This window comes from Gymnoscopelus microlampas, assembly GCF_963454915.1.
Source record: "Gymnoscopelus microlampas genome assembly, chromosome: 10".
Classification (NCBI taxonomy): domain Eukaryota; kingdom Metazoa; phylum Chordata; class Actinopteri; order Myctophiformes; family Myctophidae; genus Gymnoscopelus; species Gymnoscopelus microlampas.
Genome location: NC_139947.1, coordinates 28,802,902 through 28,817,090, shown reverse-complemented (window position 1 = coordinate 28,817,090; position 14,189 = coordinate 28,802,902). Strand labels below are relative to the sequence as shown.

The 14,189-nt window shown below is 43.8% G+C and overlaps 1 protein-coding gene across 47 annotated transcripts in view; it reads right to left on the bottom strand.

The window, feature by feature from the left end:
• Positions 1-14,189, bottom strand: part of mybpha (myosin binding protein Ha) — a 35,394-nt gene that overhangs the window by 6,946 nt on the left and 14,259 nt on the right. For all 47 annotated transcript variants that reach the window (XM_084068141.1, XM_084068152.1, XM_084068142.1 and 44 more), the window contains 6 exons: positions 13,667-13,834; positions 5,645-5,733; positions 5,255-5,453; positions 4,921-5,060; positions 3,042-3,201; positions 2,191-2,327 (listed from right to left, as the gene is read on the bottom strand). In XM_084068141.1, the coding sequence (XP_083924267.1) occupies positions 2,191-2,327; positions 3,042-3,201; positions 4,921-5,060; positions 5,255-5,453; positions 5,645-5,733; positions 13,667-13,834 (893 nt within the window). The remainder of the gene's footprint in view (positions 1-2,190; positions 2,328-3,041; positions 3,202-4,920; positions 5,061-5,254; positions 5,454-5,644; positions 5,734-13,666; positions 13,835-14,189) is intronic.

The window sequence follows — 14,189 nt, the reverse complement described above, 5'->3', positions numbered from 1 at the left end:
CTCCACCATGTTCCGCATCACAGCTTAAGTGACCACCACCGTGACGTGCCCACCCAGTCTGCCCAGCGCCCTGTGCCTTCTCAATCACTCACTGGGTGAGGAGCCAAGGACAACTAGGTCAAATCATTGACAAATCATCACCTGCCATCTGAGCCATCTGCGTCAGTAAGGAACAGACAACTGTAAAGATTAAGTTTAACCAGAGAGGCGACCGCCAGCCAAGTCCAGAGAGACACATACTGAGACAGCCACATAGACATACCAGAGCCAGCCAAGCTCTGTTCAACATGAGGTCTTTATAGATGAAACGTTAATGCCTCATTGGGCACGCTATATAACATCAGCAAATGGTTTAATAATGGTCATACCGACAATAACAAGCTTTAAAACTAAAGATTCTTAGACTTAGTAGCAACTTGAAACCTAACGTCCCTATTCTGGGGCAAACATTCACCAAACATTGCACATCTACAGGCTCACAACACGTTGCAATACAACAGTACACGTTGTGAGCTTGGAGATCGGCTATTTTTGTCATTTGGTGTAGAGGGGGAAAAGGAGCTCGTATAGAACCCTGAGGGACTCCAGTCAATGAAGTATGTACTGTAGGGTTTAAGTGGTTCAACCCCATATACTTATAATAGTGTTTTAATTAATTGAAGGCAGGCAGCTTTCTCAAGTTGTGCTCACACCTTCTTACGCTGTAAGCACAACTCCCCCAGCACAAGTTGTGCTTACACCCACCGGAGAGGACAACTTATGCTCTCCCTCAGCAATCCATCTCCCTGTTCTCGCGACCTTATAACCGGGATAGACGCCCCTTGTTGCTCAGCTGATACCGGCAATAAGCCACTTCGACCTACATACTTAATTCATTGCATATGATATTACTTAAAGGTGGTATATGTGATATTCTTTTGTTTAGATAAGTGTAATTAATAATCATTGCTATAGTTTTTGTTCAGTAACAGGGGTATTCCCCAGTCTCTCTTTAGTAAACAGAACATATAGGATACAGGATAAAGAAGTGAAATTAGAAGTGATGAAACAAAAACATAAGGAGAGAAATTTGGAATTGGACCACTATAACATTGAAGCTGATAAATGGGTCCTCTCTCCTGATTTGCTCAATTTGGTATCATGATCTGAACATTTATTTTCTGTTTACTAAAGCACTGGAAAGATGGGGATAACCCTGTTAATGAACAAACACACAATGGAATATAGAATCATGTAACAAAAAAAACATTTCGTTTTAAACAAAAACTATCACTATCACACATTAAACATCTTTCCAAAGACAAGAAGAATGACAACTTTGCAATTCATGCAGCAGTATGTCTGACCCACAGATGTAACGCAGCATGGTAATGTGAGCATCTTCCCCATGCCAGGATGCACCCTGACTTCCTTGACATTATCATGCTGACATCTCCACCAGCTTACAGTAGCTGCCACGTGTATCTGAGCTCTGGAAAAGGAACAACTTTACTGTACAGGTCACCCTTTAAATGCCAGTCAGTTACTTGCCAGAATACCAGCCAATTGGCAGCTGTCAGCAACTATCAGTGGGGCATGCTGCATGGGAAAGCCATTGTAATCCAGGACATTGGATGGGGAGCAGAGATTTTGGTTGTGACAAAGAGTGGATTGCATAGAGCGGATATCAACCCAAGGAGTACATGGAGGTTTTTGGAACATATCGCACTTTAGTGAGTCTATGTGAATGTGAGTGTGAAAACAAATGTCATTTGGGTCCACTTTACACTCTCAGAGCCCTAGCATACACCCAGCGCAAAACAGCACGAAACGCAGCTCAAGTATCATTGCTAGTTTGCGGCCGACGCAGTTGTCATTGTCACACCCAAGTACATTTGTTGAGGTGTGGTCTGGCAAATTGTTTCCACATTGCTATCTTGACCTCGTCTAAAGCCCGGCACAGTCCCCCAGTGCAGTATTTCCCTGCTTTTTTAAAGAGCACATTGAACTGTATAGGTCCTCCCTACAGGGGTTTCCAGGTAGTCCCCAGATAAATGATTGGGAACCAAATGGACCCTTTCAGGTCTGAAACTCTGAGAGTGTAGAAATGGAACCAGTGTGTGTGTCTGTGTGTGTGTCTGTGTACTGTACGTGCGTGCGTGCGTGCATGCGTGCATGCGTGTGAAAAGAGAGAGAGAATCATAACCATACCATGGGGTATCCACGTACGGAGCACAGCAGCTTGGCGGTATATCCCACGGTGGTGGCACGGTCATTGAGGGGGGTGGTGAACTTGGGGGGCTCAGTGTAGTCACGCTCCTTGTACTCAGGGGGATTGTAGACTATGACTGTGTCACAATAACAACAAGGTCTAGTTTAGTCGAGGCTGATCAGAGAAAAACACACACACACACACACACACACACACACACACACACACTCCAGGACATGAAGACGCATCACGTGTCGCAATTTTACTCTCGGTAAAGTTTACTGGGAAAAAGGAATATTTCCTGGTCCCCAGGGGGAGGGGAAATTACTTTTACTGCTCCATCCAGCAGATGACTGCTCAGATGGCTTAGATGAGTGCAAGGGGGGAAAACTGTCATGGGTTAAGTGTCTTGCAGAGGGACACTTTGACAAGTAGACCGGGCCAAGCCGAGGGTCGAACCGGCGACCTTCTGAAACCCAATCAAGTACATTTTTGGGGTTGATATATAAGTTTTTCCCCCTTTTTGTAAGGAACTCGAGGCTCGGTCAGGTCGGTCGGATAGGCAGAATTTGAGAACTCTATGCTCTATGCTTCAGTGTTACTTCAGGTATTTGAGGGTTTTTTGCTCTATACTCTGGGAGTAGCTGATTCCCGTGCATTGCATGGTAGTGGAGAGAGGAAGTGGGAGTGCGAGAAACACAACATTTCAAGTACTGTATTAAGATGTGCATGCACAAATTGCACACACATACTGTATGTCTCTCAGTTGACTTTTTCTGTCAAAGTGACACCCACATTACAACACGTGGATTAAAAGCAGATGCAACGTAAAAAAAAAAAAAAAGATTACCTGTCTTCTGGACGTTGGCCAAATCCTTGGTGACGGCACACTCCTCGCTCCTGCCCACTTTGTTCTGGGAGAACACCCTGAAGCTGTAGGAATTCCCCATGACGAGGTCAGAGACGGTGGCAGTAAGTCTGTGGTAGTGGTCCAGGACTGTGAACCAATCCTGGACAGGGGACAAAACACAGTCACGTTCCATATGGAGACAAGACAACGTTACCGTAGGTGAGTCCTTCATTCATGACACTTTTCATAACTTTTCAAATTCATACTGTCAAGTACACTAGTCAAGGTGAGTATTTATTATTCTTATTATTATTTAGTAGTAGTAGTATTGTCTTTAGGTCATTCTGTTCATTTTAATTCCCTCAGTCAGAAATGCAGACTTATGGAAAGGGTGTATAAAGACAATTTGAGAGAGGGACAGGCCCAATTCCTTGCGGACATCACACAAACGGGCATTTAAGTCGTAAGGGCCGACACTGGGCTTACAGTTATGTGTCTAATTGTCCCTGAGCAAGACACTTAACCCCTAACTGCTCCCCGGGGCGCTGTATTAATAGCACTCACTGCTTCTAATAGTTAGGATGGATATATGCAGAAGACACATTTCACATAATTATGTGCAAACGCACAGTGGCCAAAAATACCCCAAAGGAGTGGGTAGTATATTATTATTATTATTATGGTTCTATTGTTTTGTAGCGGAAGACCGCATACTGTACAATGCAATTTTCTGTTGGAATGTTGATTGTTATGTCTATTTAAAGAACGAATGCGGGCAAAAACACACAGTAAATACTGTACTTGAGATGCGGAGAAGGTGAGAGCAGTAAAACAAGTCCATACAACGTATAGTTTCAGCAGTTGACTGCTGGCAGAGTGCCGGTAGTGGTGGTGGCATGTATGTGACAGCAGCCTATCAGATGTCAAATGTATGTAAAATGTTTTGCTTGCTGGCCCACACTGTGAAATCTGGAGTGTTGATTTCACTCTGACAGTTTTATAAATAACCAAATGCAGTGGTGTAAAGTAACTAAACGGAACGGATGTACGGGTTACATTTGTACACTCTCTGAGTTACAAACATGGAAGAGTTTACCGTGCACCACGTATCACTCCCCTTGGCAGTATTTTATTTCTTCATATGTCTCTCCCAACATCCTACTCCTTCTTTCCCTATCACACCGTACTCTACTCTACCTTTCCGACAGATACAATGCATACATACAGTACATCTATCTATTAATGTCCTCGGCATAACTCGGGTGCCGTCCGGCTGAATGACCTCAATCTTGGCGTGCAGTGCTCAGTGGCAATTCGATCGGAGAGAGAACCAAAAAAAATCACAAATATTTGAATCTCTCTGTCCGCAGGTCTGCGGAGGACGCAACAAATCTCTGTTTGGGGTGGTGTGGGCACCGGCTTCCCTGCTCGGCAACCCGGCTTCACTGTTTGGCTGAGCTTTGCGTCACGTTTAACCAATATAAGCGGCAGTGTGTAAAATGGAACACATAATACCAGATCTGTACTCATGGGTGAGAGAAGCCGCAGCGAACGAATGCGGTGGCGTGAAGAAAAACGTGTGGGGAGCACAGGGACCTTTAATGGTGAGGTTCCGTGGTGTTCAGTCTGTTACTCACATCACCTTTATCAAATGTATTGTTGCAGGCCAGTCAAAATAAAGCAGCTTGATGAAGAGACTCTTAGATGTACTGATGACATTAAAACACAGATTACACACATGGCTGTTGAGGTGGATCTCAGATTCACGTCACTTGTCTCCTCAGGACCTTATAGGCCTTAAATGGACATAGTCCATTCACGTATTGAGTGTGCATACAGTACATGCATGCGTGTGCACAGTATGCAGTGTATGTCTCACCCCGGTTTTCTTGTCAGCCTTCTGGACAGTGTATCCAGTGATTTCTGTGTTTCCATTTTCCTTGGGAGCGGTCCACTCCAGGGCAGCGTTGAAGCCCCAGCAGTCCATCAGTTTGATACTGGCTGGAGGCCCTGGTAGCTCTGGGGAATCACAGGACAAACCATTACATGAATGATTAACCTGCATGAATGACAACGAGGCACACGTGCAGCAGAGTAGCTCAGCCTGAAGCCCAAAAGCCTAATACTGTATACTCTCGTCTCCCATGCGGGAGACGAGAGTATACAGTATTGTCAGTATTGTTGAGAGTACTGTCTGTCTGTCTGTCACGTACCTACAATCTGCAGAGTAATCTTGGCCTTGTCCTCAAAGCTGTCCACCTTGACAGTCAGCTCATAGACACCAGAGTCATCTTTCGTGGCAGTGCGGATGAAAAAGATGGTATTCTTGTCAGTGTTCCTAATGAGAATCCGCTTCGTGTCCACAGGCTGACCATTCTTCAGCCAGGTCACCTGGTCAGCCTTGGGCGAACCCTGTGGAGTAGATCTCCATCTTAGACGGTTTTAACATGTATGGATGTAACATGTACTGTAAATTATAACTTCTGTGAAATATTTGGTGTGTGTGTGTGTGTGTGTGTGTGTGTGTGTGTGTGTGTGTGTGTGTGTGTGTGTGTGTGTGTGTGTGTGTGTGTGTGTGTGTGTGTGTGTGTGTGTGATCTTACAAGGAAGGGGATAGTCAGGTTGACCTGCTCTCCGACGTGCTTCACGATGCGTGTTCTGAGGGAGCGAGGCATGCGTATCCTTGGGCGGTCTGCAGATAAACAATATACTGTAAATGTAACTTTTCTTATTATTATGCTTTTAATACATTGTTTATTTGGCGTAAAATTGAAATAAAAAATAGCATGCAGGGGATTTCATTGGTTTGTTCTTGGTTCAACTTGAGCTGTTAGGGTTTGGGTTGGTTTCATGGTGGAGGTCACAGAGTTTGCAGAATGCAGCGAAGCCCGGTTGGAAATGATGGAAGGGAGCCCGGATAGATGGTTCTGAGAGTCATTCCCAGAGGAGGTTGTACAGAAGAGAACTCTCTAGTTATTATTATAACCAATTGTAATTCTAAGAACCACAAGATTAGGCTTATAAGAAAGTTAAGAGATTATCAACTGTATAAAGAAATGCTTAGAACAGGGGTCTTTCAGGCCAAGGACCCCCTAGCTGAGAGAGAGATGAAGCAGGGACCCCCCTCTATAGTGTATAAAATTGTGTTTCAGATTATACTTTTTTTGTTTACTTGGTCTGCTCTTTTTTCCCTCTACACCTATACCTCTTTGCCAAAAATAGCCAATGTACAAGCCCACAACGCCTCGCGCTGCGAAGCGTTGTGAGCTTGTAGATCTGCTATTTTTGGCTAATGTTCTCCTCAGAAAAGGGATGCTAGGGTTCAAGAGGTTAAGGTAAAAAGAAAAATCATATCACACAAAGATTTGGCGGACCCCCTGTAGTAACTCTGAGGACCCCCTAGGAGTCCCGGACCCCCTGTTGAAGACCCCTGGCTTAGTGCAATTAATAAACAAAGGAGAGAAGATCTGATCGAGAGTTACTGGTTACGTAATCGCTACGTCACTCTTAACACATTGCCTAGAACGCATATATGCGTTCTTTCAAATCCAACACTTGCCCGCCAAGAACGCATATACAGTATGCGTTCTTTAAAAAAAGGAAATCAGGTTTTCAGTGATTACGCTAGAGGGCACTCTTCGCCAACCTATTATTTTTTTTTTGGGGGGGGGGGGGCTTTTTATAGCTTTATTTGGAGAGGGACAGTGAAAGTGGGCTGACAGGAAACGGGGAGAGAGATGAGGGAAGACACGCAGCAAAGGTCGTCGGGAACGGGACGCGAACCCGCGACACGCTGTCAGTTAAGGGATTTCAACCGAGGGTGCCTGGACCGCGACGCCACGGCCCAGGCCTCGCCAACCTATTATTGATCCCTTAACTGCAAGATAATGATAGAGGCGGAAATTACCTAATCGCCCCAAACAAACTCTGTTTGACTCCCATGTTATGAGATTTAGAAAAAAAACATCTAGCTCGGATATCTTAATTTTTTTGTGAAAACGAGCCATATTCAACAGAACAGACGATCACGGTTAAAATGTTTTTGTTCCGGAGGAAAGAGGAGACACCCCCCCCCCCCCCCCCCAGACAGCTTTTGTTTACATCCGTGTCCACGTCGTGGCTTCCGTGGATCTCGTGGATCGTCAAAATAAGGTAAAACCGTAGGCAAGGATGATGAATGAATAGATGAATTAATTCCTGGCAGTCAATGTGTTAACATGAACACTTTTAGTCTCACAAAGATATTAAATGATTTAAAAGTGTTCACATGGGCAAACATTGCCCGCTGACATTCCTCTAGGGAACAAGTGGAGGCCAGGACGTACTCATGTTTTCAGGGTGAGGCTACACATGCTAAGGATGACAGGTCAACAGGCTCCTAAATACATTAACTACTCATAGACCGGCCACGCCAGAACATGTGTGAAGGACCTAAAAATAGCCACCTGGCCAAACCCAAGGGCTCTGCAGCCATCCAAGCTAAAGAAAGAAGCTCATTTGTCATGGAAAGGAAGTGGCCTTGAAGTCAGTGCATTGGAAGGCACGACAGCATTTTACCACTTTGTCATCATCGTGAAGTTTTAAAAGTGAAGTTCTCGTTAAAACCCCCCTATCATACCTCCATTTCCCGTCTACACGAGAACAGGGTTCGTGAGGTTAAAACCTAGAATGGGAGCATTGAGTAAGAACTCCTATTGACGATTGTGCGTAGATTTGAAAAGAAACAAGCGACAGTGAAACTGGTGGAGTTGCCCGGGGAAGGACTGACATGGTATGTACAGTATTTGGGAGCAGATCAGGAGCCGAGGAGAGGAGAACCACGACATCCAAACACCGCTCCTAAAATAGCTCTGATGATGAGGTCTTAGACGAGCACTGACATGCATTCACACCACATGTCACAAGTCAAGATGTAGCCGGACAGCAGTGTGCCTCTTATGTCTGCGCTACTTCCAACTGACTCAGCCATCTGCTTCTGTGATGTACACTTACAGTAATGTTATGGCAAAGAAAATTATGTTAGCTTCTTACATCCTTTTGCTAACACTTCCTTCCTTCCACGTCCATGTCAATGCATTATAAACATACTTATAATGCATTATATTCTGCTTATAACACTGTACAATTATAGTTATAAACACTCGTAAATACTCACAGTGCTTCATAACAATAACTATAACAACTTGTGAAGCATTCTAATACTTATAAGGTCTATTATAATGTTTCATAATTGCAGGACACACATTATGACCTTACCCCCAATCCAACCCTTGGTGCTGAGTGCCAAGCAGGGATGCATCGGGTACCATTTTATAGTCTTTGGTGTGACTCGGCCAGAGATCGAACCCCAACCTCCCAATCTCAACGTGGACACTCTAACCACAGGCCACTGAGCTTAATGTTTTTTATACTTGATCTTAAAGGTTATTACACAATGCTTGTATTGCTTTATAATGACATAAACATTTATCTCACATTGTTTATAATGCCTTATAAACATGGGCTTCATAGAAAGCTTTACCATTCTTTTCTTAGGAAACCTACTGTATGTCCTCGCGCATTGTTTAGATTCTTAAACTGCCAATATTAATTGTTTTGAATGCTAGTGGATTATAGGTGGTTGCAAGTGAAACCGTATCACAGTCAGTGCATAACATAGAGGCCGTCATCCAATCGGTTCATGGAATTGTTTGGTTTGGAACAGAGTCCCCATAGTCCACATAAGCAGCAAATCTCTCAAGTGATGACAAGGCTTACGGGATACAAAAAGGACCCCCCTAACACCTCCCCACAATAACACAACCTCCATTTCTCTCCCACCATTCACAATGCAGTCTTAAACGGTCCATTGGCACCATTTGCTCTTACTCTCAATGGATAAATTAGCACTGAGGAGTTTACCGTGTAACTCTTTGCACTCGTCATGCTCCGCTGCTCGTGGCTTATTAGCGTGTGGGATCGGGATCAGACTCCTGGAAGCATCAATCCCACAGTGGCCGGATTCCTGATCCATGGCCTGAGACCTAAAACCCCTGCTAATCAGCACACTTCCTAGCTATGTCCTGAACTGTGTCCCAGGCTCCCTGGCATCACAGCACTCGGGAGACAACCAACGTGTCTCTTCTCCAGTGTTGATTTCGTCGACTAAAACTATGACGAAATTTTTTTGTCGATTACCTTTTTTCACTGACGAAAACGAAATAAAAATGAAATAAAAACTAAGCTATGATGACTGAAACTAAGATTAAATATATTGACAATTTCGTCAACAAATAAAAACTAGACTAAAATGTTAGTGAGGGACTAGTGGAGAAGAGATCCAGTATAACTAAATGACACTCAGGTGTTGCGCTCTGAAAATAGCAGATCTACAAGCTCACAACGCGTCGCGCTGCGACGCGTTGTGAGCTTGTAGATCGGCTATTTTCAGCATGCAACCACATGTAAAATCAGCCTTTAAGACGGCATCAAGGCACCGACCAAATACATTTTTGTCGACTAAATCAACTGTAGATTTAGTGGACTAAAATCTTATGATATTTAGTCGACTAAAACTAGACTAACAGTAAAACATTTCAGGTGACTAAAATATGACTGAAACTCTTTTTTTTTTTTTTTAAATAATTTTTATCCCACGATTTTGTAACCCTTTTTTCACCCGGTGCCAATTTGCTAAGTGATCCTGGGCACTACACTCCCCCCACCAGCCTAGGGAGGCCAGGGCCGAGCTCATGCCTCCTTCGATGCATGAGAGCCAACTGACCTTCTTGTCACCTGACAGGGGGGAGTTTCCCTGGTTGGACGTAGCGCGTGGAAGGAACACGTTATTCCAACCAGTTCCCTTCCCCTCCATCAGGCGCCCCGGCTGACCAGGGGGAGGCGAAACTAAATTTTAAATTTATTCAAAAGACTATGACTCAAACTAAATCAAAATTTGCTGTCAAAATCAACACTGCTCTTCTCCGCACGGAAACAATCTAGAATCTGCCACTGTGTCTGAGCAAAAGAGGGTGTCTTTGTGAAGGCCAATGTAGACCTGTTGAAAGAGAGGAGTTATGACCAGTGTTGCCGCTATTTGATCTCACTGTGACACAATAACTTGGTTCATGTATGACGCATGCTTTATCAACACCCGTCATGAGGATTCAATGCTTGGAACTACAGTATACAGTAGTGCACAGCGGAATTTATATCACGCACGCACACGCACACACACACACACACACACACACACACACACACACACACACACACACACACACACACACACACACACACACACCCTAAAATCCCTATTAAGCTCATGTTTCCTTCCTCTGAGCTAACCAGTGGTTCTCCTCATTAGATCCAGCTTGTTTCAGGGGGTATCGTCTTCTGCCAGCAGGAAATAACACACCCACCCCACAAACATAGTTAACCTTCAGACAGTTGTACTTCTAGGACAGTTTACATCATGTCTGCGTCACACACCAGTGTCGGAATAATGTTGTCGCTGTCGGGTCCAAAATTGTTACTTTTCAGGAAATGGAAAAACACCTGTGTTTCAATTCCTATTTTTAAGTTTATATAAGATGAGAGAAAATAAGTATAAAAAAAAGTAAATATTAACTTCATCTATTCGTCTCTCATCTACTGTATCTATTTTTTTCTTTCTATGTCAGAGCAATGCACCAGTCAAATTCCTAGTATATGAACGTCAGGCCAATAAACAGATTCTGATTCTAATTCTAAACACGTGGGATGGAATCAGACTCATTACACACCACCACGACGACGACGACAACAACAAGACGATGGTGTTGTAACTTAATACACTTGGGTTTGAAGGGAAAGTTCAGCTAAGAACAAAGAGCTTGGTAATGATATCCCTTCACTCTGTTGATCACATCTATTCTGAGGCCACGCTGAGCCTCTCACCATGAACCAATAACAACCAATTACAGTAGAGTGACAGTTTATACAGTATGTATGCATTACAAGGACGTAATGAGCTCTAAGTAGCCTCTTATGACGAATGCCAAAAGAACGACCACAGTTACTAATCACAACAAGGCATCAGTGTCATGTACAGCAGGAACAGAGAGAAAGGTGTAAACTAAGGAATCACCTTCACAATATTAACCACTTAAGCACTACGCTGAATAGGTTTCAACTTGGAGCAGCTATAGCTGAATGGGTAGAGAGGCCCCCTGGGAAAGCAGCCAACAGTTTGGGATGGCTCAGGGTAGAAGACAGGGTTAAGCAAATACAAAAGGGACTGGTATTTAAGATAATCAAAGGGGCAATGCCCTCAATAACCTGACCAACTACTTCTCCAAAGTGAGTGACACCCACAGCCACACTACTAGAGGAAGCGACAACGATCTGGTGCCACCCACATATAGAACAAACATGTAAACTCTCATTCTACTACTCTGCCACCAAAATGTGGAATGCCCTGACACCATCCGTCAAAAGATGTGAATCACTCACTGGTTTCTTTCAAAATTGGCCTGAAAAATCATCTATCAGGAGACCACAAGGGGAGGTAAATGCAAGGAGGTGTAATTCACTACCGCCGTTTTTCCTTTTTCTCCTTTGTACATATAGTGTTTTGTATTTGTTGATGATATATATTATTGTGTACATTTTTTATTCTATGTTGATGAATTGAATACATACATAGGACCACAATGGAAACAAGTCCCCAGGACTTTTTTGTGTTATCCTTTTCGTTTTATTCTTAATGTACGACTATACCACGTGCTATTTACATTTCTGACTAATAAAGTATTCAATCAATCAATCAATCAATCAATCAGCAGGGTGAAGCTGAAAACTGGATTAACCAGGGCTCCCCGTCCCCCAGGGCTCTATACTAGGTCTGCTTGTTTTTCCCCGCTACACCAAATCTCTTCGCCAAAAATAACTTGCAACGCAACTACTATTTTCAACGCCAGAATAGGGATGCTCGGGTTCACGTGGTTAAAAAGCTTTCCCTTTTGCATTCCATTATTTTCTTTTCACAGTGTGTGTGTATTTTTACTGTGGCCGGCCACTTGCCAGACATCAGACCATTTTGAGAGTCACGGTCATAAATGATAGTTAAATGATGTGTCACCGAGGTCGTATACTAACAAGGTTAATGTCAGTCACAGAGTATATACAGCTGACAGATGTCACTTTCATTAGCTAAATGTTTTCCTTCACCTGCCTGACACCGGCATTAAATCAAACTGCTCGACTGAAACTGAGAATTGGACACGTGTGGCTGGCACAACAGTGCAACCAATACTCTGACTGTGAAGCCTGATGTAATGCTTAGCTGTATGATGGTGGTGCCAGAAATCTACAAGCTTGTAGATCTGCTATTTTATGTGCGGGACACTGTTGCATTTACATACAGTATCGTCTCTGTCGGGTGGAAACCTCATACAGTATGTCCAAAACTGGTACAATTTCAATTTTCGCCACGTTTCGAGCTTGCAGATCTGCTACTTTTGATGCTTTCGTGTGACGCTGTAGTATGGATCAAGCAGGGCATTCATTTACGAAAAATCACAACAAGTTAAAATATGTAGATAAGAGGTTTCTGCCCCGACAGCAACGATGTCATACTGATCGGGGAACACTGGGTTTGCCCTGGATCCTATTTGTGGGTAGAGAGAGGCCGCCTGGGAATCGGAAGGTCACCGGTTCGCCCCACGACCCATCTGTCTATGTGTCAAAGTGTCCTGCAGCGAGACACTTAACCCCTGACGGCTCTCCCCTGAGCGCTCATCAAGCCCATCTGAGCAGTCATCAAGCTAGGTGAAGCTGAAGCTGTATTTTCCCTGATAAAACGTCTACCTCGATGTTTTACATCCATAATGTGATGCAGTCTTTATCCACTCACAACGTTCTCTTAACAGGGGAACTCAACAGATTCAGGTATAGCCCTGAGCACGCACGTTGCTAACAAACTCACGTGGGTTCAGGTTACTCTTACTTGGCACAGCTTATGGCCAAATCTACCTTCTGTAGGTGTGTGTGCTCACACTGCTCAGTGAACGGCATGTGTAATTCAAAGCTAATGAAAGGTCTTGTCAGCACCAGGAGATTTATGCGTGTACAGCTGTGGAGTCCATTGGTCGAGCTAGCATCTACTACTTATACCTCACACAGTTTGCAACGTGAGAACTCCAAGGATAGGTCATAAGTTATAGCCATCAAGAGACCGACTTGATTAAGAGGCTGGAAACCAAAGAGAAAAGAAATGACCTTTGAAATATATGGGACATTTATGTCCCCCCGAAAGAAAACAAAATGACATCCCTTCCGCTCCTTACTGTACATGCATGGAGAAAGATTTTTATATTTTGGAACACCACTGAATTTCTCTGAAATATACTCTAGGGGAGAAAAATTAAATTATAGAGAAATTATAGAGAAATCAAATGTTTTAATTGAGTGGTATTTCCCTTTAAGTAGACATATGAATAAGACTATTGTATCGTTCTATGGACAGCTATTCCAGTAATGAGAATACCTGCACTTTCACACGTACGGTAGTATATGCACATTACACAATAACATCCTCAGTGTTAAAGTATTGCGGAGGATTTTCCTGCGTACTGTCACTGTGCTTTGCTACAGTTGCTACTCACCAGGCATCTCACGGATTGGCACGGCGGCAGCGAGGGCACCAGGCTCACTGCGACCCGCGGGGTTAACAGCCACCACTCGCACACACAGCAGGTCACCTGTTGTCAAATGCTTGATGGTGAGGCAATTAGCGTTGGTCAGCTGCTCGTTAGCTGCAACCCAATCAGAGGCTGTGGGGGGGGGGAACACCAGAGTTAGCGTTGGCACGTTGCTCACGACAAGCCATCAGGCAGTGTTGATTTCGTCGACTAAAACTATGACGAAAAATGTTCGTCGACTACCTTTTTCACTGACGAAAACGAAATAAAAACTTTTAAAAAAATAAGCTATGATGACTAAAACTAAGACTAAATATATTAACAATTTCATCAACAAAAAGAAAGGGACTAGTGGAGAATAGATCCAGTAGAACTAAAAGACAATTCATTTTATGTTTGGTAGCGCTCGGTGTTGCGCACTGAAAATAGCCGATCTACAAGCCCACAACGCATCGCGCTGTGAGCTTGTAGATCGGCTATTTTCAGC